Source organism: Postia placenta, assembly GCF_002117355.1.
Source record: "Postia placenta MAD-698-R-SB12 unplaced genomic scaffold POSPLAscaffold_6, whole genome shotgun sequence".
Taxonomy (NCBI): Eukaryota; Fungi; Basidiomycota; class Agaricomycetes; order Polyporales; family Adustoporiaceae; genus Rhodonia; species Rhodonia placenta.
The window spans coordinates 1,446,712-1,472,695 of record NW_020169837.1 but is presented as its reverse complement, the minus strand read 5'-3'; the positions used below and the strand labels follow the sequence as shown (position 1 = coordinate 1,472,695).

Here is a 25,984-nt window from a genome sequence, read left to right as displayed (position 1 = left end):
AAGACTCACTCGTTGGTCGACGACGAGGCCGTATCAGACGCCGGTGACTCGCCGCCGTGCTGAGCCTCTTCAAACGCACGCTGACGCCGTGCTGCCGCGAGGTACTCTTCGAAAGAGACCTTTCCATCTGCATGGGTCGGCCGGGGTGTTTGAAATTGGAGATTAAGGTCAGGGGGGCGATAGGGTGTGTCGGGAGCAGAAAACAGGCACGAAGGACAAGTTGAGAGGAGAGAAGGTAATGAGGATGGCATAGGTACTTACGGTGGTCGTGGACCGGCTCGAGGAAATCGTGACCGTTCTCCTCGCGCTCGAGGCGAGGGTCACCTCCCATGCTGGCGTCGTTGAACATGGCGATAACTCTATTCGTCTAGGACGATGCTGAGAGACCAAGCCAGGGACGAGGGTATGAGGGGGGGAGATGAATGCCGGGAGCGGGCTTGGGAAGGGGGACACGTCCTTATCAATGGCGGCGGCGGCAGCACATGCTCCTCGCCAAATTTACGCCATGTGCGAAGTAATCGACCGTCACCCGTCCCGCTGCCGCGGACTTCTTCCTAGCCAATCACTGACGGGCGCCCATAAGTGGCGCCCATCGCTCATGGCTCGACTTCCCGATCAGGGCAAGTCCAGATCGACGTTCCGATCTCAGGAACCGGCTGCCATTCTTGGTGCCCCGCCCTGCTGCGCCCCCACTGCACACGATCACCCACGGTGGGCCCCTTCATCTGCATAGGCAAGAAGACGCACTAGTACTGGCGTTCGGCGGTGGGCGATGACGCTGACATGCTCCGGTGTCGAGGCGCACCGGAGCGAGGTCTGGGGCGCGAGGGGCGGTGCTGCCCGATCCATCCGACGCCGGCCCCGAATTTTTACGCCAGCCCAGAAGGCATCTCCATGCGTCCCCACCGTCTGACGGCACAAGCTACCCCGCTTCTCCAGCCCATCATCGATGGTGCGTCGTCAGGTGTCGCCGCCGTGCACCACCGTATCCTGGTCTCGCGTGATTTGGCTGCCCACCTTGGGGACCATGTCCGTCTGGCCCTGTCCAGTTTTCACGCGATCAGCTTGACAGATCGGCGCATACAGCGGCCTCAAAATTAACTTACCCGAGTCGGCGAAGTTGCCGGCGAGGCCACCGTCCGATCTTCTATTCATTTGTCAACCTAGCTCTGTCCCAGTAATCCAAGTGCTGTGTCAGGCACTGACGCTATAGAAGAGCCGGAATTGCGCCACTCGTTTCCAGTGTCGCGTCGTCGGCCTTTACAATTGAAACCTTTGGTCTCGACCGCTGGACAGAATGCCTCTAGAGGAAACGACAGTACGAGGGCAAAGCAAGAGATTCCTTCCCGCCAAAAAAAGGGTCGGTTGTATATATACAAACATCCACGAGCTTCGATTCTTTGACGCAATCGAAGAGCGACTCTTCCGAAGAGCATACGTCAAAGAGACATATAAGCCACGCCGCTTACCAAACTTGGATCGAAGCGAACGACCCAAAAGCATTCCATGTCCAGCGCAGATCCTCTTGCAGCAAAACCAATATTGATAGACCTCCCCTCGCCAAGTATACACTTCGGCAAAGTGCCATTGCTTGCGGAAGCAGACGGGGTAGACCTCGACATACGGACGGACATTGAGGCATTGGCGTAGATTTCTTTATATGGCTGCCGCGAACAACCTCTGAGGAATGAGTGCTCGTCACCCCGAGGAGCCGAGCGCCGTTATGCTCCATGCCGCCTATCTGTACTTTTTGCGAGGGAGGTATATGAACATTGGTTTTGCTGTGCTATTTCATGACGCTGTCATACGAGCTGTGTATGCGGCTCAGGAATCCAGACTGCCGACAGCAAGTATTTGACACGGAGGCAGCCATCGGCACAAGCTGCAGCTCTTTCAGCCGCTATGCTCATTTCTTCAGCCACACCGTCGCGAAGCACGTCTGTCCGGCGTTTATACCGCATCCTGTCGATGTTTCTTCGCCGTCCCCTGATCAGCGATAGCTGGCTTCCGCGCTTGACGACCGGGCGGATCATCGCGCCATGCTTCGATAGGAGTTCGCTCGGTGTCCCAGGCCACGCAACGCTCCACACATGGGCATTTCGCCCCTTTCCTCTTGGCGACTTGTCCCAACGCAGGCCGCGTCGCTGCTGTGCACGTCGCTGCTGTGCACGTCGCTGCTGTGCACGTCGCTGCTGTGCGCGTCGCTGTCGCCTCTGCGATTTCGCCCGTGCGTTCCGGCCAGGGCTACTGTGCTTCTTATCTGGCTTCTCGCCTGCGCCGCGCGACGTTAATCGGGATCGCTCTCGGAGCTTCGCGCTGCGCGGAGGCACCGTCACACATATGTGCACCGGGATCCGCTGCGTGCCTGGGCTTATCTCCCGATGCCCGGGCGCGAACCTTGCTTGACGTTATTGACGTAGAGGAGCGTACACACCGAGGCCGATGCCATCAATGTCTTGATAGGCGCCTGTGCATCACAGCTCTCGTGACGGCCTGCGTAACGCCGCGAGGGAGAATTCGAGTTTGGGCTGGCGCGTTCGCAATCGGTGCTCTCTACGTGCTGGGCGAACTGGGGCCTGTCGTTGAACGTGACGGGCGGACATTTCTGCTATAGGAAATGTTTGACTCTTTGGGTGCGACCGCGAATGCCTTTCGCCAGAGCCATACCCCCTCGGTCTGGTCTTGCGTCCACACAACATGACGGGCGACCCCACACACCGATTCAGCTCCAGCTATTTTCAAATGGCTCGCCTGTCGTCGCATCTTTAGCTACCAGCGTTCCTTCTGTGTCCAGGTACAAACCTTGTCTGGGACAAAGTTCCCCTCATTCCATCATGGTGGCAGAACCCCAGAAGCTTCCTGATGCCGACGCGTCTTCTTTTCTGTAAGCATTAACCTTGGGCGGCAGATGCGATGTCCTCTCAACGTCGAAGCATAGACTGGAGTGGCTACGACCCTACCGGTCGCCGTGATCGTCGTCCCCGGTGTCCAGGTTTCCATCTCGAGGTAGGTTTCATCTTACTCTGGTCCGCACAAGGCAAACCGTACTCGTAACATCCGTCATCCGCATACACCGCCCCAATTCTTAGGTGGTTTGCACACGGGGGCGGGCGACGCAAGGGGTGGCATGCGTGTTTACCCTGTGTATATCTGTATTCTGTATCTCTATCACAGCCGCGGTCGTGCTAGAGGCAACCAGCGCTCGCAGGCGGTGGTAACAGGGTCAGTGCCAGAGGTCTGACCGTTCACTTATCTTGAGTTGCGATACTGAACTGTCCGAGCGACACCTTGACATCTCGTTAATCAGTCCATCATGGATCCTCCCCACCCGTAATGATGCGGGCTACCCCCGGACGTCTTTGTTTGCCTCACAGCCGCTCAGTGTGTCCATCAATGGAGGCGGTCAGTTGCCCGGCGACCGCCTCACCTGAACGCCTCACATGCCTAGACCCGGACGTTTGTGGCAACATCTCCGAGGCGGGCATTCTTTCCCAATCTCGTGGACCAATGCGTTCATATCAATCAGCAAAGTTCCATGCTAAACGTCCGCCGTGTCGCCGTGTCCACTGGTCTGTATTCAAGCTCAAGCGCTCAAGCTCGAGCCCAAGTTCGACTGACTGGGTGTAGGCGCTCGGCGAACTTGCAGAACTACGATCGGTGTTGATCGAGGTTCGGAAACAGCCGAAGTTGGCGTTCAACGCTTCGACACAGTTGCTCATCAAACATACTTATGCATAACTACGTTCCTGGCAGTGCAAACATGCACGTGTCTCTATTGTCTCCAGAAATTCTCTCATCAAAGTCCGCAAAGGGGCGGTGACTTGCGCAGCAATGACGGCCGGTCCGCAATCAACAAGCTGTCAGAGAAACAAAGCAAGTCCCGCACCCTGCGTGCTGTGACGCTGCACTGCCATTTCCTGGACACCAGCCTGTTCTCGACGCTCAGCAGCCTTGAACACCTGACGGACCTGTCTATCGAGTTTGGATACACGCGGGGCGAGGTCGTGGGCACATCCCCGTGGGCCTTCCCATCCCTCACCCTCATATCGCTCACGTCAGCCGGCGAAATACGGCACATAGCACAGCTCGTGAACAGCGTCTCATCGCCTGACCTGGAGTCTCTCGAGAGGCAAGACAACGCCGTCACGAGCGGTGCATCGCAGGATGGATGGCGCGAATGTCTGTCGAGCCTCCGTCGCTTCCCTCGTCGCGCGCTGTGTCCAGAGACTTCGTTCGGCCTCTGCTGTCGCTGCGGACAATGGAAGACGGTTCGATCACGCTCGTCGGGCTGCCGCCTGAGCAGTGGAACTCAGAGACGCTGATGGAGCTGGCAGCGCCCTGGCCGCGCCTCCGCCGTCTCGAGCTCGCGTGGGGCGAAGCGACCGCCGCTCACACTGCGCCCAAGGTGCATCCGCGCGTCGTCACGGCGTTCCTCCAGCTGTGCCTTGGCTGGAGGCGCTGTGGCTGCCGAAGGTGGCTCAACGGTCGGGGCCGCTGGCGGCCCTGCCACCGGTCACGTCGCCCCGTTTGAAGACGCTCGATCTGGAGCAGTGGGACAGGTCAAGGGTGCCGCGGCCGGACGGCGTCGCGCGCTAGCTCTACGCGATCGCGCCGAATGTGGAGGAATGTGTCAGCAGGGCCAGCAGGACGACGACGCTCAGGGGTGGCAGTGGCCGAGCAACTCATCGGCGTCCGGATCAGGGGACGAGGCTTGAGCCACCATGGGTGATGGCATCCGCATCGGCCTGCGAGTGATGATGCGCGAGTTAAAGACTTTCGTTTGCTGCCGCGTTTCCCGATTTCTGAGGATTGCGACGATGACGGCAGCGATGACAACGACAGCGATGGCGACAACGGCGGCAGCAGCCATGTCGATTTGGGGGCTCGCTTCGATCCGCACATGATGCGAGTTGACGACGCTGGCGATATCAGTAATGCAGAGTTGATGACCTCCCTATCCTCAGTTGAGTCGGACTCCGAGGACGAGGACGTCTCCGACACGCTTTCCGAAGACGGGACTGACCTTGGCACCGAGAATGACGTTGGGCAAGAGGCTGCAGCTGAATGCACGTGGGAAGGGTTTTGCGTAGACTGAGCGATTTGCAGAAACAGCGTGATGATCCGAGTACAGACTCCCTCAACGATGCAGATGCTTGAGGTGTGTCACAATACCACCTCGGTCGGTACCTGAACCATACATAGAGCAACGGAGAAGATGAGTCTCGGATTCTCCCAGGCAGTGTCTCATGCTGCATTATATTGTTCGTGTGAGATTCTCTACGCGTCATCATCGCCTCGAGCTCGCATGGGCACCGCGCTGCGTCGCAGGACACCTATACAAGGTTGGCCTACGTCTTCGAAGCAGAAGTAGGCTCAATACAGCCCTTACAGTTGCATCACTCACTGCATGTCGAGCGACTTCGTTGTCCACTGCACTCAATCTATCGATCCCAGCTATTCCAAAAAATCGATTGATGAGACGAACATAACTCGAGATGCTTTGCCCGTGTAGGTCAAGGATGAGAGCGTAGGTGGAGCAAGGGATATCAAAACAGACGGTATAGGAAGGGTATCAGAAGGGGTATCTAGTGAGGGGGTATGTCGATCCAGATGGAGCAATGACAAGGGTATTCAGAAGAATATCTTGGAATAGGCGATGGCTTTCTCGAGTGTCCGTTTGTGTGTTCCGGTGAAGTCTACATAGAAAGAGACAGAGAATGATAAGATAAGTATAAGCGCATTTAGAGGATAAGAGGAGGTTGTATTTGGGTTTGCATTGCACGCGGACATTGCCGAGACTCCCGCTGATCTGTCACGGTCGCTCGCTCTTTGCTCGATGAGGCGCATCTTGACTCTTCTGCTTATGGTGCTGCTCGCATGAGGTGGATTCCGACAGGCAAAATCCGACCATGAATCCTCAGCAAGGTCACGACAGGGCTGGGAGTGCATGGCTCTGGCAACCGTCCGGGCTGCTCGCGCCCATCTGACGCATTAGCTGTCACTCAATTTCATCTTGCTAAAATCCAGGATGGAATCCATGTCGTCCTTAGAAAGGCGAGCGGATGTGCTGGTCGAGGCCTTCAACGTTACTTTCTGAGGTCGCTGCATTGACCTTGGAACCACCATAGCATCTGAGTCTGTGCGTTGGGGTGCTGGGGATTTACACTGTCAGGATCAAGAGCTAGGCTGGCATTCAAAAAAGACGTACCTCGGCTTGAGCTGTTAGAGGGGCCCGGGTCGGAGCTCGTCTCGAACTCATCACTCCACCGGACGCGTGGTCTGGGTATCTTCGCGTGGTCCTTGCTGGCTTTGCCTGCTTCCTTCTTAAGGATAGGCCTGGGTGCCTTCTTCTTCGTAACACCTCCTTCTACACCCTTGTCGCGCAGGGGTGGGCGGAAGAAATCTGTCCGCGGGCCTAAAGCCGTTTCTGCATTCACGGTCCGGGTCGATTGCATTTTTGCACGACGTCTCATGGCATCCGCGCGCTGGTAAGGCTCATGCGTTGATAGGCTCTCCATGCGCGCGCGTCGTGCCAAGGCTCGCTCTTTCCTTTCCTCTTGGAGAGAGGCTATATCATGCGAGAGATAGCTTGGCCTCGGCGCAATCAGTTCTGGCATGATAGACCTTCTGACGGCGCCCTTCCCGCTCGTGGTGCTTTGTGGTCTTTCGCCGCGACCAACCCGTTGGTTGGCGAGCCCTGCTGAAGTGCCCCGGCCGTCAACCCGCTCTGCGGCACGCGGATTCTCGACTGCCTTCACATTCCCTCCCGAGTTTGCATTCCAGCTGTCCGCGGCGTTGGCTGTCTTTGATACGGCCGGTACTCCAGCTTCGGGGGCAGTTGGTACGGCATTGGGTTCACTCAAAGTAACTGTATGGCGTGGCGAGGAATGGCTTATGACCACCTGGTGCGAAGTAAGCATATGAGAGAGTAGCCGTCTGATATGCATCTGTGAGAACCTACCTGGTGAGCTGCGACGAGTTGAATGTGGTCAGTAGTGGGCTGCGGATGATTTGTTAAAGTCGTGCTAGCTGCAATGTGCGACCGCCGTTCGAGGTCGTTGGACATTTCTTCATTGATATTGGGTCCGAGCGCGACGTTCGATTGGAATGCAACGGGCGCTTCTGGCATGGTCGTCCACGTCTCCATGCTTGGCTGCACGTAGAGCACCGGCGCAATACCCTGCGTGTTCCGGATTAGCAAATAACATCCACACGGGTACGTGAACACCGTGCCTGGCAATGGTTCCACGCTGGTATGTACCCGAACGCGAAGTTTGTCTCCAGCACGCCTGGGTAATATGGTGTCAATGCGCCACATGTGGCGCGCACCCGTGTCCATCTTCGTAGGAACGCCTTCCTTTCGGCAACGGCAACGGGCACTGGCTTTGCGCGACGGGACGCGCGACGGCGTGGGTCAGGAGGAGGCTTGATGCCGACAATAAGGTGTGGCGTTCACGTGTGGCGAGGGCGGAAAGGTCGTGTTGCCGCAGCACGCAAAGACAATACAACCTTGAGGTCAGAAAGGGGCCAGAGAATGTAGGTATGTTGCTCACACAATCATCAGACAGGAGCTTGCGACGTCGCGCACGGTGGCGTTCATATGGCATACTGTGGCGCGGGCCAATGACATCGGGCGACGACTTGCGTTTCCTGCTTGATAGATCTCCAGCAGCGGGAGCACTGCGGGGGTCAAGGCGGAATACTATCTCTCCGTGGCGTTGTTCTCGCACAAGTTGCATAGAGCTCGCGGGTCGTTGTAAGCTGTGGTGTAACTGCAAGTAGCCATGCCGTCCGAGCTGCATGAGGAGGCGCATGTGCAACGACTCGACGCATTGTATGAAGTCCACGTTCTGGACGAGGTTGATCTTGATATAGGGGAGGTAAGGTAATTGATTGTCCATGCTTGATGGTGGTGGTTGAAAGCAAGAAGAAAGCAAGGGTCAAAGCGCAAGTCGATGAGACAAGGGCCCGCCACATCCGGACAATGCCGCGTTGTTCCAACGACGCGACGCGTTATGACCGTGTCACGTGGACCGTGTGGCCCATCACCTATGACTCCTGAGTTTCGGTGAAGCCATACGACATCTCATACTCTACTTACCGATATCTAAATGCAATAATGTCTGGCATTCTGCATCCGTTGGAGCTGCCGGCGGCAGCAAATCAACAAGTCACACATATAACTTGATTGTCTCTTCCTTGACTTGTCGCTCTCGCTCTTTGTACCGGGTACCGTCGCCGAATCAGCGCCAGTATCGGTGCCTTCGGTTCGCGACTCTTGTCTGCTACTCCTCGCTCCCTATAGCCCGACGTCCGGCCTCCTCTTGTACGCGCATCGTTCGACGTGCCCGTTGCGATGGAACGATGTAGTGGATCAACACCACAGTATCAAGGTGCGAAAGTAAACAGAACTTGTTCTCGATGCTCCCACCGTCGCATGGTGGACTATTCAGCGTAGTCACTCAGGGATTCTCAAGGCATGCTGAGCGTATACACAAAGACTATTCTATGTCGTGCCGTGACGAATGTTAGTGACGAAATGTGATAAGTTCTCAACCTTCTGCTCGAACGTCCTGGGGCGCAATGGTATCCGTGCAGCAACATTGCACCGCTTCAGCAGATATGTAGGGCCGGACTTAGTCGCAAGGCGACATTGACATCGCACAAGCTATGCGTAATTTGTCACGCTGACTATACATGTCGGGACCAGAACGAGTTCAACTACCGCACCTCGCACAGCTCCTGTCGCCGCGTGAGCGGCGCATAGGAGTACAATTCAACCCGTGCTTCTTTGAAGTCTCCCGGGGCTCGAAGGTTTGATGTGCGACCACAAGCGCGCCTGAGCTTGCGACTCATAGCGTCTCAGAACGTGTAGATCCCGCACAAGATTATTTACATCTCCTTCAACGTAACACGACCACACGCTATAAAAATGCGATAGCTTGCTCCGAGACGGCAGGCGACACTGCACATTTTCGAGCTGTTGCCTGGTGTCAATGACTCATAGTGACTCTATTGGGGTTGCCGAACCACCCGCACTGCATCGTGAACCACACGAACTTAGATGGGCATTCGGAACCTAGCAAGAGCATGGCGCTGCATCGTTCATCAGCCACGCCCGCAGGCTGTACCGAGTGGTATGTGGTTCTCTAGCAGTGCCCGTACTCCACGAATACAGACAGAACCTTGCCGCAGTGAAGATATAAAGTACAGGTCATGATTTGGAGACAGCAGTCTTCACATCGCACCTCCAGCTCCTCACACAACGACTACTACTACTTCACAATGTTCCGCAAGCCTGAACGCAAGGTTACTGTGAACATGCACGGCCCGTTCATCTTCGTGAATCCGGGTGATCTCCAGCAATTCTACGCCCAAATGGGTCGGATGGTGGATGACGAGAAAGACTCTGATGATGAGGTATGTTCTTCATTCTCCCATACGCATGCCATATTCTAATGTGTACACTGCATAGGAGGCTGGCGTTCAGAACGTGAAGGTGAATATCAAGTTGCACTCGTTTACTTGGAAAATGCATCCGAATAATTGTCAATCATATGTAGAACGAAGCCCGCCTTCCACAGCAGAGCGACAAAAAGGACAAAGCCCCAGGCCCTTCTAGAATACAGCAGGTGGGCTTACTATATGTCAACCTCTGCAGGTAACGACAGACACTAACGGAATATGGCCTGCTAAGACTCTCCTGAAGCCCAAGTGCATGAGTATCGCCTCACAAGCTGCAAAGGCTGCCCCCCAGCGTGCTACTGCGCCGAAGGAGCCACATACGTTCCCGATGCCCCCTCATGTACAGCAGGCCGCGCCCGTGCAGACCTCCTTCCACCCCATTTGGAAGCCTCCTGTCAGCCCGCCACCTAAAGCAGACAGCGGGGTCAAGAGTATGCACGGGGATTTCCAAGGATGGCAGTATTGGCCACGACCGTTGCTGGCAGATGGGAACTTCAAGGAGATGAAGTACGAAGAGCGACACTACTGGGATGGTGGCGAGAGGGTACAGTCGGCACGCCTGGAAGTCCGAAGACCAGCGACTATGGCGGCAGGAACGGAGGACGGACGCCGTCCAGCTTGGCAGAAGCCATCTGGTCAGTAGTCGGCCGGATGTGGGACACATGGGTTGTCATGATCACTCTCACTTGCATTGTATCTATGTCTATTTGAATGTCTATTCCCGACAGTGTACAGGTCCCCGCGCGGTCTTCATTATGTGAACTCATATAAGAGTTTGTCATTATGGCCAGTTATATCAAAGACACTGCCCAGCTATGGAGTATCGCTGCCGGCTTTTACCAATTCTATTAGACCATCCACGCACTCATTAGCTAACAAGGTTGTTTCTGAAGAAACGCCTACATTCTAGCGTATGCGCTATGCGCGGGACTCACGATATCTCTCGATGTCGTACTTGGCACTTGAGGGTGTGTAGTAGGCCATCCGTACTATGTCCGCAGGCGCAGACGTTTATGCGCGTAATCCCGTCATGTGCACAGCGACGAGGGTCGAAACCAGTAAAGAACAAGAACAACTTCCATGTCCATTGCAAAAATAACAGCGAGCAGTAAGAAATATCTGGAGACAGCATTGGCGTAGATAGCAATGATAGCAGATGACAAGTATACGATAGAGCAGAACGCACTGAGCAGTAGACAGCAAGATGTATAACAGCGTGATTGGAAAGTTGCGATTTCAGGGTACGAGGGGCATGGATGGATAGCGAGAAATCGTCACTTGAAAGCAGACTAGATGAAGATAGCGTGGGCAGGACACGTCGAGAGGATGAAGTATACTACCAACGATCCTTGCGTTTAATCTCGAATACGGGCCGTATGATGTGTCCAACATAATCGACAGCGACAAGGTAGATGTCGCTTAATTGGATGAAAGAGGGATCATCGCCTAGCCTCCATCGGCCGGTAGTGGGGCTTTCAAAGGATGATCGCCTGGGGTAACCGTGCATCTTGTCTCGCGTAGATCAGGACAGAGAGGATGGTCTAATAGTAAGTTGGCTCACGTATATGAAGATCTTCATCACTACAGCGATATGATGGGCCAAGTCTCTCAGTGTAAGAGGGTATTTACTGTAGTGGGCAGAATCGTATGTACTGTGGCTGTCAGGGTCGTATTTCGTAAGTTCGGACATTGGGTGTGACGGCCACTAAGTAAAAGTGAATTATCAATACTAGCCGCTTTCACTGCACGCATACTCACGTCGATACAGATCCTACTGATTCCATCCTTGAGATAGAAGGGGGCTTCCATTCCATCGTATTGTGAATGAAGTCTGTCCCTGCATGTGGTCAACGCTATGCCTCGTGATCCTGACGGTTCATAAAAGGTCGCGACAGGTGCGGGAAACCTGGACTCTTCGACCTGTAAATGTCAATATGTCCGTTAGCGTCGATCTCGCACTGGACGAAGGACATCCTGACTCACCAGAGTCAGCGCTCTCATCCTGTCTGCTAACGAAGGGCCCGGCATGTTCCAGCGGATGGATGTATTCTTTCTCTCCACTTGGTAGTCGCGCAAGGCTCTCCTTGGCACAGCCTCCTTGAGGTATCTTCCCTCAGGCCTTATCAGACCGGAAGATTTTCCATGTTTCACCCGCGTGCTTGCGTCATGGACGATAATAAGACCAAACGATGTCTCATTTTGAAAAGAAAAAGCGGCCCGTAATCCAATACTTACGAGATTGAACCATCAGTATTGACAGAGAAATTGTAGTAGTCGCAGAGTTGAGATACGACGAAGCCCATATGCGGACGGTCTTCTCTTTTGTGGGCCCAACACTTTGTCACCAGGTCCCAAACGGCATCGGTGAGGCCCATATCCGTGGTATTGGGTGGGCGATCAGGCCTTGCCCTCTCTTTATATATCTTGTCCCGCACACGTGGATCCGAAGTCTTGTAATATGGAATATGCCCCGAAAATATCTGAAGTATATGAGCATTCACTGAGAGGTCGTTTTGTTGAGACACTATACCTCGTAAACAACCATGGCGAAGGCATAGACGTCGATAACCGGAGTAATTAGGCCTTGCCATGCTTCTTCGCCACAATTGTCCAGATCCTTGTCGAGCAATTCAGGAGCCATCCAGCGCGGGGAGCCTTCCGGAGGATCATTCCCAAGGGTCGTTTGGCGAACACTATTTACGTTATACTGGACTTTTGACATGCCAAAGTCAGCAAGAAGGGCGTGGTGTTCAACGTCGATGATAATATTATACTAGTGGAACAACAGAGCCGTTAGTAAGACTTGCGCCGTTATCTACACAACAACACGCACAGACTTCAGATCACTGTGGGTCACGTTGCAACTGTGCAGGTGTCTCAGTCCCAGTGCTATCTCGACGACCTGCAGCAATGCAGTTGGGTTATATTTGAGAAGCCGAGAGACAAGTACTCACGAGTCTAGGCCGATCGGCATCCTGCTTCCTCTTGGATAAATATGCTTCGAGGTGCCCTGGAGCCATCCAAGGACTGATCAAACAAAAACCAAAGTGGTCTTCCTCTTTGTTGATACCAAGAAATGGTACAACATTGGGATGACGAAGGTGCCTCCAGACGACCGCCTCTTTGAAGAATTCCTGTTGTCATCGGGTGAGTCAACTAGCACAATCAAGTTGAACCAGACACAACCATTTCAGCAGCACGCCGCACTTCTGCAGAAGCCGCTGAATCATAACGTGGGCACTTTATGGCTACGACCTGGGCCCCGTAGAACTGGTATTGATACACAATACCATAACCTCCCCAAGTGTTTGGCCGTTTCCGCTGGCTCCGCAAATTCGGGATGGGCAAGACACAAGATGGCGGCAAGATCCCCGTGAGTCCGCATAAGTATTTCAGGGTGCGCAAACATATTCTGCGTTCATTGCTGTCCAGACTCCAGTAGTTCGCCCAGAGCGCCTTGAGGGGAGCACGTTAGCGGCTACAATGGTGATTGTGAGAGGGAAGCACTCACGCCGTCCAGCACATCGATAACGTCTTGGGCGATATCGGCGGAAACCGCACTCATAGAAGGCTTGAGTTGAAGTGGCAAAGAAGAGATGAACTCTTCGATCCTTGCTGCTGCATCGTCATCCGGTGCAGGCGATTGGAGGAGCTTGTTGATCGCAGTGAGTAGCTTAGCAGCGTCAGCAGGGCTAAGTTTGCGCTGAGATCATGAGTGTCACCGCAGGACCAACAATTGATGTGCTTACGCGCCCATCAACGATATTTCTGCTTGCAGATCCATCACAACGGGCATCTGCTAGTTAGATATTGGATCGTAGACTTTCTCGCCGTCGGGTCAGACGTCTGGATGATGGAGAATATCTAGGCTGGCAAGCTGAAAGAAGGGTGTGAGATAACATCGTGCTCTGCGAGTACAGGTCATTTTATATAATGTCCGACACCCAAGTATCATCGCCTCCTGGGACCTGTATCCTTGCAACCCACGTGCTGCTATTCGACAGGTGACATGTTGTTCAAGCCGCCCTTGTTCGAAGTAAGGCATATGGTCGCCTGCATTTTTGGAGTTGAAGGCGAACTTCTTGTTTCAGTCTGTGCAACAATAGTCTGCATGGATACAAACCCACGTTTCAGGTGTGATAAACTGACAAACATCGCACTTGTGCAACGCGACTGAACTACACTCACCTTCCCGTTTTGGGAATTGTACAAAGTGAAGTATACAAGTACACCTAAAGAAGAAATATGGATCTTATCATTGGCTTCTACTCGGCTTGCCCGGACACAGCATTATCAATGGGTTCATCACGATTACTGTATCCGAGCATCGAGAAGATGACAGGGTGAGCTTCAAAAGGCGAACAATACTGTACTCGTCTTATAGACCTGCTCTCCATGGCCCAAACGGATGCTGCGGCAATACAATGTCACATATTGTCGACATATTGTCGACCATGCTAAGAAGATAACAAGTCTGTCCGCAGAGAATGGAAGTGACATGACGGCCAATGCGCACAGCCCCAGGAGCCTCTAAGCTAGAGTCTCGTCGACTTCGCCCGAGTTTACCCGAGTACAAGGCGAGCATTCTTGCACTGCACCGCGCAATACTGTTCCGGGAACAACCCTTCGGTTTTTGCCATGTCATTAACGATGTTATTAACACTGCCCTTCTCCCGGTTGCGATCAAGGCCTGCCATCGCGATACAATGCGGGAGCGTGAACAATTACATGATAGAGGTCGGCTTGCGCGGTACTGTTCTGTGCAAAACTCTCCGAGAGTTTTTGACAGGTGATTTACATGGAGTACTCGCCCACCGACAGTGCCATAACTTCGTTGGGTAGATGGGTGTATGCATACATCACAACCTTTGGGAAGCGCGCTGCATATGGATATGCGGAGCCGGCGTAGGTTGAAGGAGTTGTCTACTCTGCCCTCAGGAGACTAGCGCTGCACCCAAAGAGGCGTCGCGATGACGCAGGTCGTCTCCCCATCTGCGCACTCTGCTTGACAAATACGCTGAACGTTGGCGGGACTGGGCGGGTTTGGAACTTGGGATGGTGGCGAGCGCGTGCCGTCGTATTCAGCGGTGTCGGTAGTACCCAGCAGCATTTGCGTGGGCCCCTCTCTGTACGTTTCCTTACGCGTTTGACGGAGCGCGGACAAACGCGATAGAAGTACCTTTATCGATCGTTCGCGCTTCGGGGCTTCAGACAAACTTTGACACGTTGCGTGTCAGGAATCGTGGCGTGGTCTAGGAGGGCGAGCACCGACGTGCGCAGGTGTAGGGCTCTGACATCAAGGCACGCAAGATGCAGTCGAGGCGTCCTGCGGATGCCCTATGCCTCCGCAGCGCTATCCGGCGGGCGCATAGGCGCATAACGGTTGCGGGATGTACGAACGACGGCGGGCGCAGAGCGGACAGAGCGGGCCATCGCATTCGCATCCTAACAAGTGGTCGTGGGACGTCTCCACGACGGAACGGGGCCTAGCTGGCTTTCGTCGTGAGCTGCGATGATGCTCTTGTTGTGCATACCTGACATCTCATTGGTACCGCATGCATGCAGCGTACCGGACGGCCAAAACACGGACGCGCTTGCGCACGATGCCTGCGGACTCTGAGCTTGAGCGTAAAAAGCTGGATACCTCCGCGCCCAGCGCGGAGCCGCGCAGTCCGGGCTGACTTGAGGCGCATACCGACTGGGGTTGGGACGATCCCTGCGCGTTGTGGTCGATCGAGAAGGCGTAGGTTGTCCTGATCGTCGAAAGCTTATTGCATTGCGGTGCTTTCGGAAGCAGGCCCCTGCGTGAGACTGGAGGGCTCTGCGGGGTAACGGAGCAGCGGAGAGCTTATGTAGGCTTATTGATTCAGCCCGTGGACGTCCCTCGGTAACGGCAAGAGGCCCTGACAGGAGGTGCGGAGCAGCGTAGGGACCGTGGGGCGTGATCCCATGGACTGTGCGCATTCAGAGGAGACGATCGAAGGCTATTGAGTGGGGACGATGTGGCGGTGAGCAAAATTTGCCGCGGAGGCACAGGGTTCGACAGAGGTGAAACCCGGGACGCGGAATGCAGGCACGGTAAAAGCGCAGGGATACTGTGGTCGGAGGAAGGTCACTGAGCTGCCGCCATTAGAAGATCTGTCATGCATGCATGGGATAATACACTTACATGAATACTATACAGTTACACTAAATACGGCTGCATGTCTTACTTATTATCCGGTGAAGCCGCCATAGGCTGCCCCAAAGCCCGACTTGAACCGGCCTGAGGGCCTCGAGCCGAGACATGCACATCACTACCTCCTGAATCTCAAATGTACAGTAGGAACGACACCACATACTTGCCTGCTCACATATGAGGTCCTGCCATCAGACTTCCATGGTGTTAGGCAAAGTCGAGTCGAACATAGGGTAGAGGAAACAGAAAGCTACCGTATGATGGTCTGGATCCATCATGGCACCACACACAACCTGATTCAGTTTCCAGCTCAAAAGCGAGGAACAACTAGAGCCGTGCCATTGTGGCCACACGAGCAGCGCCAGCTGCTGGCCGTACGGGCGCCAATTGGCAGTGCGACGTAGGATGAAGCGCTTCGTGAGCCGCTTCCCGCACAGCGGGTGCATATTACATTTTCGCTTTTCTGCAAGCCGAATGTCAGGCCATTCGGGAAAAGGGCAAACAAAATGCTGTACACAGATCCACTCGTCGAATCGCCAGAACCCGAATTATGGGCAGCTCGATCACTTCCGCAGGCACTTCCGCACCTGATGACGATGCATCCGCCTTCCGCTGACCGGACGCTGCATGGAGTTGGTGGCGAGAAATGATTATACTATACCCTCTGGAAACTTGAGAAGCTCAAATTTCGCAGATTGACCTGAGCACTGGGAGCGTTCAGCGAATCCCGCCCTCCAGCGGCCAGCCAGAATCGTTCGGAAGTCGTTAACATGCGCGGACAAAACATCGTCCTCCTGCTGTTTGCCCTGCTCTCCGTCGCATTCGCCACGCCTGTCGCACCCCCTGGAGCAAGCAGACCAGGCATGCCACTCCCACTCGTGGCAGGCTACCGTCGACCCGTCAGCCAGCCCACCGAGCCCTACCGTCCGCGGTGGTTGGCGGGCGGACTACGCAGTTAGGATGGGTGGGTAAGTTCAATTATAAGCACCAACAGACAATCCGTTGACTTACCTCGGCCAGGTTTCACTTCGAAGTGGTGTAGCACGGGAAATGGCCGTCGAGATCAGAGGGAAGCTTATACATTATTGTAATATAATAAATCCGCCAGATGGAGTGTAGACCAGGGTACCTGCGCGAAGTTTGTGGTATGGCTTGGTCGTGTAACGCGGTTGCTTGCCTCGCATGATACATGGCACCCACTTCTCGTTTTACCCTGCGTGACTCGACGTTGCTCTTCGTGTGTTCGGTATGAGAACCTCTATATGAATCGCACATGAGTGTAATCAGCATTAGCCCAATAATAGGTTTTAGGGCCACTAGCTCGACCGTACACGGGACTGAGAAATGACGCACTCCGTTCACTGTATCCTTCTCGATCACCATGCACAGACCTGACTCGTAAGCATATCACACAAGAAGCGACGCGCAAGTCGACGAGAGTAGAGGCTCAACACCTTGTGGCGCCTTCTGCTCAATACTCAACTCCGACCTATTCCTCACCGTGCCGGGCGATTGCACCTGGACCAGTGCCGTATATCGCGATATATCCTCAAGATCGTCTTCTACAGATGCGTGGACGCTGTCTAAGACGCTCGCTTTAAGCGAGGTTGTGCACGCCGTCACCGCCGTAGACGATAGCTAACGGCGAGCCCAGCGAGCTGAAGGAATCACATTAGAGTTGCATCGAAAGTGTGGACTTGAAACAGTCAGAGTGGTACATGCGCCACATCACAAATAATGCCATACAACGCGACGAGAGGAAGCGCTAGTGAATCTGTGCAGACGTTGTGCGTTTCCTCTGTGTGCTGTCCCTCCGTCCTTGAGCTTAAGCATCCATGGCTTCTCTTCCTCCTCCCCCGTCCGACGGCATTGGCATTGCCAACCTCCCCAACCAGGTGAGGGCAGCGACAGCGAACAGACACCAGGACGGTCTGACATTCTCGATTTCTCACAGCGACACAAGATTGTCGCAAAGCGCGGGGCGCACTTCACCGTGATGGTCGTTGGTGAGCACTGCGCAAGGCTGGTAATTAGCCTACAGACCTCTTACGGAGGCTGCAGGGGAGTCTGGCCTTGGAAAGACCACCCTCGTCAATACGCTCTTCTCGACCGAGCTCTCTCCGCCCAAGAGCTACAGCCGCCGGCACCACAAGCAGCTCGACAAGCTCACCGAGGTCGAGATCATCAAGGCCGAGCTTGAAGAGAAGCAGTTCAAGACGAAGCTCACCGTCATCGACACCCCAGGTTTCGGCGACTACGTCAACAACCGCGACTCCTGGGCGCCCATCGTCGACTTCATTGACGATCAGCATGAGGCGTATATGCGCCAGGAGCAGCAGCCCCAGAGGAAGGACAAGATTGACCTCCGCGTGCACGCGTGCCTGTACTTCATCCGCCCGACAGGGCACACGTACGTGCCAGCGAGTCTCGTGTGCAGCGCCGTCCTAACACCGTGCTTCTAAACGCAACGCAGGCTCAAGCCCCTCGATATTGAGATCATGAAGCGTCTTGGAAGCCGTGTCAACCTCATCCCAGTCGTCGCCAAGGCTGACACGCTCACTCAGAATGACCTGTTCACGTTCAAGCAGCGCGTACGTGCTTGGACACAACCTCATTCTTCAGCATGCTTAAGTCAAAATTTGCAGATTCGGGAGGTCATTCAAATTCAGGGCATCCGCATCTACCAGCCGCCCATCGAGCCTGACGACGAGGCCGCCGCCGAGCACGCGCGCATTCTGTCCGAGGCTATGCCGTTCTCCATCATTGGCTCGACTGAGGACGTGACCACCGCGGATGGCCGCGTCGTCAAGGGTCGCGAGTATCTCTGGGGTGTTGCTGAAGGTACGCAAGCGCTGGAATGTTCCCCCGTACAGACTGACTTGACCCGCGCGTGCAGTTGAGAACGAGAACCACTGCGACTTCCGCAAGCTGCGCTCGCTGCTGATCCGCACGCACATGCTCGACCTGATCTCGACGACAGAGGACCTGCACTACGAGAACTACCGCCAGGGCCAGATGGAGACGCGCAAGCCGGGCGAGAGCAAGCCGCGCAAGTTCGAGAACCCCAAGTTCAAGGAAGAGGAGGAGCAGCTGCGCAAGCGCTTCACGGAGCAGGTCAAGGCCGAGGAGGCGCGCTTCAGGCAATGGGAGCAGCACGTAAGTATCGTGTCTTCATTCACCCTCTGTTTGTTTACGGGTGCTGATGTCTTGTGTGCAGCTCATCCAGGAGCGCGACCGCCTCAACAAGGACCTCGAGCTGGCGCACAGCGCGATCAAGTCACTCGAGGCCGAGCTGGACAACCTTCAGGTCGGCTACGGCCGCGGCACCAACAGGCGGTAGAGGGTCGTGCTATGCTCCGGACGTTCATTTGCCTGCAAAAACGCTATCTATCTCGTGATACCCTGACGTATGTCCGTCTATCTGTCCCTCGTTCGGTTGGCTTTTTGCGTGTTCTGTTGTTTCGTCGTCCCTCCTTACATACCAGTTCTCGATGCGGATAATATAAAGCCTTCTACATGTGTAAATGTCCGTGCTTGAATTTCTCGAGGTCGCAACCTTCGTCGAGTTCCTTGCAGTCCGTGTCGTCCAATAGCGTCACGGCAGCGCGATCAATCATTTTCGAGTAGATGGCACACCAATTGGGGAGTATTACAGTCATAGCGACATAGTATTGCAGATCCAGGTAAGAGTACACAAGATGAGAGAAGACTACGTACGTGAGCTAAAAGAGGTAGAGTCCGTGCACGGCATACTATTAGGGGATCAACACCGCGTTGTTCTGCTCGTCCTTCACAACCGTACGGGAGGGCGGCACGCGCCATGACTTGCCGTCAGTGCGCGCACCGTGCTCGGTGAGCCCAAACACCTCCACAGAATCCGCGAGGTCCGCCTCCCTCGCGCCCTCCACGAACCGCTCCTTGACCTCCGCCGACAGCTGGTACCACTCGCCCACGCCAATCTTCACATTGCGCTTCTCCGCGGGGAGCAAGTCGTCGAAGCCCTCGCCGTCGTACCCGCGCCCGCGCTGCGACGGGTCGAAGCGCACGCCGATCAGCCCGCCGCGGTCGCCCCGCAGGAGCCGCGCGAGGTCGAACGTCAGCTCCTGCATGCGCTTCATCCGCAGGTTCCGCAGCCGCGTGGGGAACGACGAGTGGCACTTGCGGTCCTCGTTGGACACCGTCGTGTAGAACGGCGTCCCGCGCGCGAGGCCGCGCGACAGCCGCGCGAAGCTCATCGCCAGCGGCCGCGTGCTGAACGTCGCCGTCAGCAGCGGCCGCCAGAACGGCTCCGCGCCCAGCGTCGGCAGGTACTGCCGCCGCACGGCCTGCACCTCGCTGTCTGCGTGCTCATACGCCCCGATGGCGTTGGCATCTTCGTCTTCGTCTTCGTGCTCGTTCTGGGCTTCGTCCACGATGGGCTCCGGGGCCCGCGATAGCGCGAGGAAGTCGAGCGCGTCGTGCGGCATCGCCACCGCGCCCGCCGCCGCGCTGCTGTGGAACCCACGGCTGCCTCCGCCGTTCTTCAAGTGCAGGACCTCCGTCCACGGCACCTTCACCGTGCTCATCATCGGGTGGTCCTCCGTGGCCGTCTTCGCCGCGGCGGGGTGGAAGTGCGTCTCCGGCGTCGGCGGCTCGAAGCCACTCGGGTGCCGCACCGTGCCCGTCTCCGGATCCTTCACCTCGACGGGGATCTTCTCCTCGCGGTGCTTCATGTCCGCAGCGAGCCCCTCGCCGAGGATGCCCGCGTTCAGCTCTGACATCAGGCCGCCCTCCTCTTCCTTGCGCTCGGCGATCGAGTTGCGCTGCCGCTTGCGCTCAATGTAGTACGTCGGCACGACGTCCTCGGGGTGCTGCTGCCACCGCGCCGCGCGCTTCGGCGTGTCCCACGACGACGTCGGGATGTTCGTGCGCTGCGCCTGTGTCGTCGACCCGCTCCCAGAGAGCGCATCGAAAGTGCCCGACGGGCCCTGCTCCGTGCGAGCATGGTTCACCAGCACGCGCGCTGCGTCCGCGTCCGCGTCTGCGCCCTGCTGGACCATGCGTTCCGTGAACTCTTGCTCCACGCGCAGGTTCGGACCCGGCACTTCCGGCGCATCCAGGTTGGCGGGCCGCTCGTCCCACAGCTGCTTCACCGTCGCGAGCATCGGATGGTCCTCCGTGGGCGTCTTGGCCGCCGCGGGGTGGAAATGCGTCTCGGGCGTCGGCGGCTCAAACCCGCTGGGATGGCGCACCGTCCCGGTCTTCGGGTCGCGCACCTCGACGGGAATCTTCTCCTCGCGGGCGCGCGTCTTCGCGGCCACACCCTCGCTCAGGATGCCCGCGCTGAGCTCCGCCATCAGGCCGCCCTCCTCCTCCTTGCGCTCCGCGACCGCGTCCCGCTGGCGCTTGCGCTCGACGTAATACGACGGCACGACATTGTCGTCCGCGTCCTGCGACGGCTTGTGCGGGCGCGCCCACGTCGATCCGGGAATGTCCATGCGCGCCTTGAACGAGCCCGGGCCCTCGGGCGGCGAGTGCGCGTCGGCCGCGGCGGACGCGCGGAAGCTGAAGTGGAACATGCGCTGCTGCGTCGACGGCCCGAGCTTCGACAGCAGCTCCGTCGCGACGAGCTCCGGGCGCGCAGGCGACGCCTGCAGGCCGTGTGCAGGCCGCGGCGCGGCAGCCGACGAACTGTGCTGCTGTTGCGGGTACATGCGCTGCGCGACCTCCTCGTCCTCTTTCGCGAGCATCTCCTCCACACTCGCGGGGGTCTCGCCGTGCTCCCACCAGCGCACGGGGCGGATCTTCTTCTGCGGCGCCCACGGCCAGCGGGCATTGTCCATTGCCTGGCGCGCCTCACCCGGCGCTCGCGGGCTGTTCAGGCGTGCGAGGACTGCGGGAAGATCGCCCTCGCGGCACACACCGACAAAGTGGTCAATGCTGTCGATGCGGCCGATACCGTGCTTGACGGGGTAGCGCGACTCGAGTAGGAAAACGGTGTGCGGCTCGTAGGCGGCCGCGGGCGGGATTTCGTATCGCTTTTTGTCGCGCCATGCGCCGCCCTGCCACCAATTGGACAGGCGAAGGTCGGTCGGACGCGTGAAACCGCCTTGGTAGCTATCAATAGATGCACGGTCAGAACTAGCTCACACGTGATGGACACCACAGAACAATGAATAGCAGTCAAGAACATGCAATGCATGTCTCGTGAAAACATGGCGTGCCTAAGCACCGGCGAAAAAAAAGGACAAATATAGCGTAGCTTGGTTCAAGGGTGACAGTCGTTGTACGGTCTGGTAAGAGCCCGGATGACCCCTTTTCATGGGTAATCACCATGAACGGTCGCTATAATGCTGCGGCTGCATTGTCCTCCTCTCTCTTGGCCATGTGCTATGCGATCGACGCACTAGAGACGTCATGCGAGCGCCTCCGCGAAAAAGTGTAGGCCGAGCCAACACCGACCCTACGCACAATGTAGAAAACAGTAAGGACGACTCACTCTTTGACCGGGGTCATCGCTGTGGTAATGTCCATGCGCTCATCGCGCTCTGCCTTGGCAGCACGTCGGGCCTTCTGCCGGAGGACCTCGTTAGGATTGATATCTTGAGTGCCCTCTGCCTTGCTATGCGTAGCGCGAGCAAGACGACGGACGGTGGCGACGCGGCGACTGAGTTTCGAGCGTGGAATCATGGTGACAAGAGGATAGCGCAAAGGCTAGCGAATGGTTGTGCCCGAATGGTATGGGCAACCGTCGTCTATAACAGAAACGAAGATGTTGACGCGTGTTTGTCCTGCGCTCCACTCGGGACCAGCCCGGGGATGCCATATCGGGCTACCGACGTTTGTTTTCGGGCGCGCCGTCCTAGATTGGGCAGAGATAGAACGCGCCCGTCGCGCCCGCCACCCCGGCCATCACCCCACTGGCACAGAAGCGCACGCCGCTATCTCTGCCGTCACGGACCTTGGCAACGCCCTGCCGCCCGCTCCCACGCTCCTTTGCGTGTCCGCCGCCCCCGCCGTCGGCGCCGTCCATGCTCTCGTCGCCGACGTTGTCTCTGCGACCCCTCTGGAGCATGCGTGGCTCTGCTCGCCATGGACGGCATCACTGCCCGCCCCACTCGGTACACTCCACTTCGCCTCACGTAGCGCCCATAGATAGGCCGTGATGTGTACCCCGGTTTTACAGCCTCATTCTCACCGCCAGCCATCTCGCACTACCCAGAAGCCTCGACATGTGAACACATCCTCGATCGCCCCAGCGCGCCCCCCACGATCATGCGGCCAGCGGCTCTCGCACTCGCACAAACCAGGCCGACACCGTTGGCTCTATTCGCACACCCCAGCTTCACAGACGGGAACGCGTCCCCTCCCGAGCGCGCAGCTCAGTGATCTTCCTCCGACCACAGTATCCCTGCGCGTTTACCGTGCGTCCCGGGTTTCAGCTCCGTCAAACCCTGTGCCTCCGCGCCCAATCCTGCTCACCGCCGCGGCGTCCCCACTCAATAGCCCTCGATCGTCTCCTCTGAATGCGCACAGTCCATGGGTCACGCCCCACGGTCCTTGCGCTGCTCCGCACCTCCTGTCAGGGTCTCTTGCCATTACCGAGGGACGTCCACGGGCTGAATCAATAAGCCTACATAAGCTCTCCGCTGCTCCGTTACCCCGCAGAGCCGGCCAGTCTCACGTCTCACGCAGGGGCCTGCTTCCGAGAGCACCGCAATGCAATAAGCTTTCGACGATCAGGACAACCTACGCCTTCTCGATCGACCACAAAGCGCAGGGATCGTCCCGACCCCAGTCGGTGCGAATGTATGCGCCTCAAGTCAGCCCGGACTGCGCGGCTCCGCGCTGGGCGCGGAGATGTCCAGCTTTTTATGCTCAAGCTCAGAGTCCACGGGCATCATGCGCAAGCGCGTCCGTGTTTTGGCCGTTCGGTACGTTACACGCATGCGGCATCAATGAGATGCTTTCGCAGCTCACGGCGAAAGCCAGCCAGGCCCCATTCCGTCGTGGAGACGTCCCACGACCACTTGTTAGGATGCAAATGCGATGGCCTGCTCTGCTGGCTCTGCGCCCGCCGTCGTTCGTACATCCCGCAACCGGTATGCGCCTATGCGCCCGCCGGATAGCGCTGCGGAGGCATAGGGCATCCGCAGGACGCCTCGACTGCATCTTGCGTGCCTTGATGTCAGAGCCCTACACCTGCGCACGTCGGTGCTCGCCCTCCTAGACCACGCCGATTCCCGACACGCAACGTGTCAGAGTTTGTCTGAAGCCCCGAAGCGCGAACGATCGATAAAGGTACTTTTATCGTGTTTGTCCGCGCTCCGTCAAACGCGTAAGGAAACGTACAGAGAGGGGCCCACGCAAATGCTGCTGGGTACTACCGACACCGCTGAATACGACGGCACGCGCTCGCCACCATCCCAAGTTCCAAACCCGCGCAGTCCCGCCAACGTTCGGCGTATTTGTCAAGCAGAGTGCGCAGATGGGGAGACGACCTGTGTCACCGCGACGCCTTCTTGAGTGCAGCGCTAGTCTCCTGAGAGCAGAGTCGACAACTCCTTCAACCTACGCCGGCTCCGCATATCCATATGCAGCGCGCTTCCCAAAGGTTGTGATGTATGCATTAACCCATCTACCCAATGAAGATATGGCACTGTCGATGGGCGGGTGCTTCATGTTTATAACCTGTCAAAACCTCTCTCGGAGAGTTTTTCACAAAGCAGTACCGCGCAAGCCGACTTCTACCATGTTCCAAATAGCCCCTACTGTGGGTGATTGAGTGTTTATAAGACTTTTCGATATTTTTTGGATTTCTCAACATCGCTTCCACCTAGAAAACTATGAAGGGCCATATTGGACAAAATGATAGCCATGTTTGGCCGGCTGCAAATCTAAGAATAGTGGGATGATGCCAGATTGTGGCTGAAGATTCTCACGTGAAAGCCACCTGGCTGCCACGTTGGCCACGTGCGTAAGCATGCGAGCGTTACCGCTGTATTGGTGCACGTAGTGCTGGTGTGCTTGCGCGCAGCACCTCTACTTTGGGCCCCGTGCAGCGGGAGGTCTTTCCACGTAGCAGTTGCGCTATAACAGGAAATGCGGCGCACAGCGCCCTCCTTGGCTCCATGCAGCGGGAGGGGGGTCCACGGGGGTCTTCCCCGCATAACAGTACGGGAATGCATGTGCTCCCAATAAGGAAACACCTACTGTTTTGGGAAGTATGGCGCTTATCATCCTCTTGCCAAGGCTCTGCGCAGCAGGAGGGGGGGTCTGTGGAGGTCTCCCCCACATAATGGGAAGTTCATGAAAGTGTATAGTCAAATTGCAACAGGAATTTGATAGGACTCAATGGGAAGCATATGGGAACTCAACAGGAAGCTTACAGGAGTATGGAGTTAGAATGCCACAGGATTTCTGTGAGAACAACACAGGAAAGACTGCTGGCAGACAATGTCCTCGATGGACAGGGATCAATGGTGGATCAGGTTACAAACCGATGAGGCTACCTACAGTGCGCAATGCCTACATAAGTCCTATTCCCACACCAGTGCACAACCATGTGACCCAGGCCGGCAGCAACACTTGCCCGACATACCCAAAAGTCAACAATTTCAATGGGAATGCCACGGGAATTCAATGGGAGTTCAATGACAATGTATTTGAATCAGAGGAGACATTTATGATTTCCATTAAAAATACTTATATACAATGCATAGGCAGGATAGCAGGCATGAAGTGCCTACACATATATGAACGGGGGTGTAAACAGGTGCAAAGCACCGTTCACACCCAAAAATATGTTTGCCATTTTGTACCGGTGATGCGATCTACGAAACCCTAACCCCTAACCTGGGTACGACCTAGGTGGACTAGAGGCGGGTTATTGTCTTAGTGAGAGGGGAGTTAGCAGCAAGGTGTCCCGCGGTTCGAGTGAACATGAGAAACGCCCTCAGAAAAGGCTACGAATGCTAGGGAATGTACGAGGTGGCTTCGACACGTCGTCGAAGCTACTCGTAGGCTGTGGGTAGTTAGCGGGGGTCGGTAGGGACGATCGAAGCTTGGCAGAGCTCTTCGATGTATCGTAGAGGGAAGAGACACGATTCGATAGGGTGGACTTAGCTAGGACGCGGTTCGAGGTGCAACGCAGTTTTTCGACAATAGCCGAAGTCGAAAGGTTCGTCGAGACGGTATCAACGAGTAAACACAGTAGACGAGGTTTCGAGGATACGCAGTGAAGAACGAAGTGACGCAGTTAAGGTTTTAGACGCAGGGCGAACTCGACTTATGAGCTCTGAGCTCGAGGGGGGGACCGGATCTTCTATTTTTGGAGAGAAGTACGACAGATTTTATACTATG

General features: G+C 56.2%; 9 protein-coding genes across 9 annotated transcripts; 5 read left to right on the top strand and 4 right to left on the bottom strand.

Annotated features, from left to right (window-relative positions):
- Positions 1 to 1,802: 1,802 nt before the first annotated feature.
- POSPLADRAFT_1033535 (hypothetical protein) lies at positions 1,803 to 2,449 on the bottom strand (the record flags this gene model as incomplete). The annotated part of the gene is made up of 2 exons (XM_024476939.1): positions 1,803 to 2,365; positions 2,398 to 2,449. 2 exons carry the CDS (start codon positions 2,447 to 2,449, stop codon positions 1,803 to 1,805), a joined length of 615 nt encoding a protein of 204 aa, XP_024339699.1.
- Positions 2,450 to 2,834: 385 nt separating this feature from the next.
- POSPLADRAFT_1141214 (hypothetical protein) lies at positions 2,835 to 5,095 on the top strand (the record flags this gene model as incomplete). Its single annotated transcript, XM_024485272.1, has 6 exons — positions 2,835 to 2,884; positions 3,175 to 3,222; positions 3,308 to 3,402; positions 3,754 to 4,179; positions 4,406 to 4,559; positions 4,828 to 5,095. The coding sequence occupies 6 exons, from the start codon at positions 2,835 to 2,837 to the stop codon at positions 5,093 to 5,095; spliced, it is 1,041 nt and encodes a 346-aa protein (XP_024339698.1).
- A 766-nt stretch (positions 5,096 to 5,861) lies between these two features.
- POSPLADRAFT_1140710 (hypothetical protein) lies at positions 5,862 to 7,901 on the bottom strand (the record flags this gene model as incomplete). The annotated part of the gene is made up of 5 exons (XM_024485212.1): positions 5,862 to 5,995; positions 6,209 to 6,902; positions 6,962 to 7,180; positions 7,330 to 7,425; positions 7,554 to 7,901. 5 exons carry the CDS (start codon positions 7,899 to 7,901, stop codon positions 5,862 to 5,864), a joined length of 1,491 nt encoding a protein of 496 aa, XP_024339697.1.
- A 1,384-nt stretch (positions 7,902 to 9,285) lies between these two features.
- POSPLADRAFT_1046277 (hypothetical protein) lies at positions 9,286 to 13,333 on the top strand (the record flags this gene model as incomplete). Its single annotated transcript, XM_024478986.1, has 10 exons — positions 9,286 to 9,420; positions 9,476 to 9,499; positions 9,564 to 9,632; positions 9,662 to 10,100; positions 10,201 to 10,222; positions 10,346 to 10,433; positions 10,467 to 10,573; positions 12,491 to 12,838; positions 13,049 to 13,130; positions 13,244 to 13,333. The coding sequence occupies 10 exons, from the start codon at positions 9,286 to 9,288 to the stop codon at positions 13,331 to 13,333; spliced, it is 1,404 nt and encodes a 467-aa protein (XP_024339696.1).
- A 1,620-nt stretch (positions 13,334 to 14,953) lies between these two features.
- On the bottom strand, positions 14,954 to 15,585 carry POSPLADRAFT_1039783 (hypothetical protein; the record flags this gene model as incomplete). The annotated part of the gene is made up of 1 exon (XM_024477596.1): positions 14,954 to 15,585. A coding segment is annotated over one exon (156 nt), but the record flags the coding sequence as incomplete, so codon positions are not given.
- A 775-nt stretch (positions 15,586 to 16,360) lies between these two features.
- POSPLADRAFT_1039782 (hypothetical protein) lies at positions 16,361 to 17,047 on the top strand. The gene is made up of 3 exons (XM_024477595.1): positions 16,361 to 16,590; positions 16,655 to 16,901; positions 16,997 to 17,047. The coding sequence occupies exons 1-2, from the start codon at positions 16,414 to 16,416 to the stop codon at positions 16,760 to 16,762; spliced, it is 285 nt and encodes a 94-aa protein (XP_024339694.1). The 5' UTR covers positions 16,361 to 16,413; the 3' UTR covers positions 16,763 to 16,901; positions 16,997 to 17,047.
- Positions 17,048 to 17,443: 396 nt separating this feature from the next.
- Positions 17,444 to 19,168, top strand: POSPLADRAFT_1180978 (hypothetical protein). The gene is made up of 7 exons (XM_024488801.1): positions 17,444 to 17,538; positions 17,598 to 17,649; positions 17,705 to 18,053; positions 18,117 to 18,234; positions 18,289 to 18,484; positions 18,540 to 18,799; positions 18,861 to 19,168. Exons 1-7 carry the CDS (start codon positions 17,479 to 17,481, stop codon positions 18,981 to 18,983), a joined length of 1,158 nt encoding a protein of 385 aa, XP_024339693.1. The 5' UTR covers positions 17,444 to 17,478; the 3' UTR covers positions 18,984 to 19,168.
- A 230-nt stretch (positions 19,169 to 19,398) lies between these two features.
- POSPLADRAFT_1180974 (hypothetical protein) lies at positions 19,399 to 22,697 on the bottom strand (the record flags this gene model as incomplete). The annotated part of the gene is made up of 5 exons (XM_024488800.1): positions 19,399 to 21,003; positions 21,040 to 21,731; positions 22,030 to 22,085; positions 22,122 to 22,240; positions 22,584 to 22,697. 5 exons carry the CDS (start codon positions 22,695 to 22,697, stop codon positions 19,399 to 19,401), a joined length of 2,586 nt encoding a protein of 861 aa, XP_024339692.1.
- Positions 22,395 to 23,586, top strand: POSPLADRAFT_1074277 (hypothetical protein; the record flags this gene model as incomplete). The annotated part of the gene is made up of 2 exons (XM_024482685.1): positions 22,395 to 22,743; positions 22,809 to 23,586. Coding segments are annotated over exons 1-2 (867 nt in total), but the record flags the coding sequence as incomplete, so codon positions are not given.
- Between the last annotated feature and the right edge of the window lie 2,398 nt (positions 23,587 to 25,984).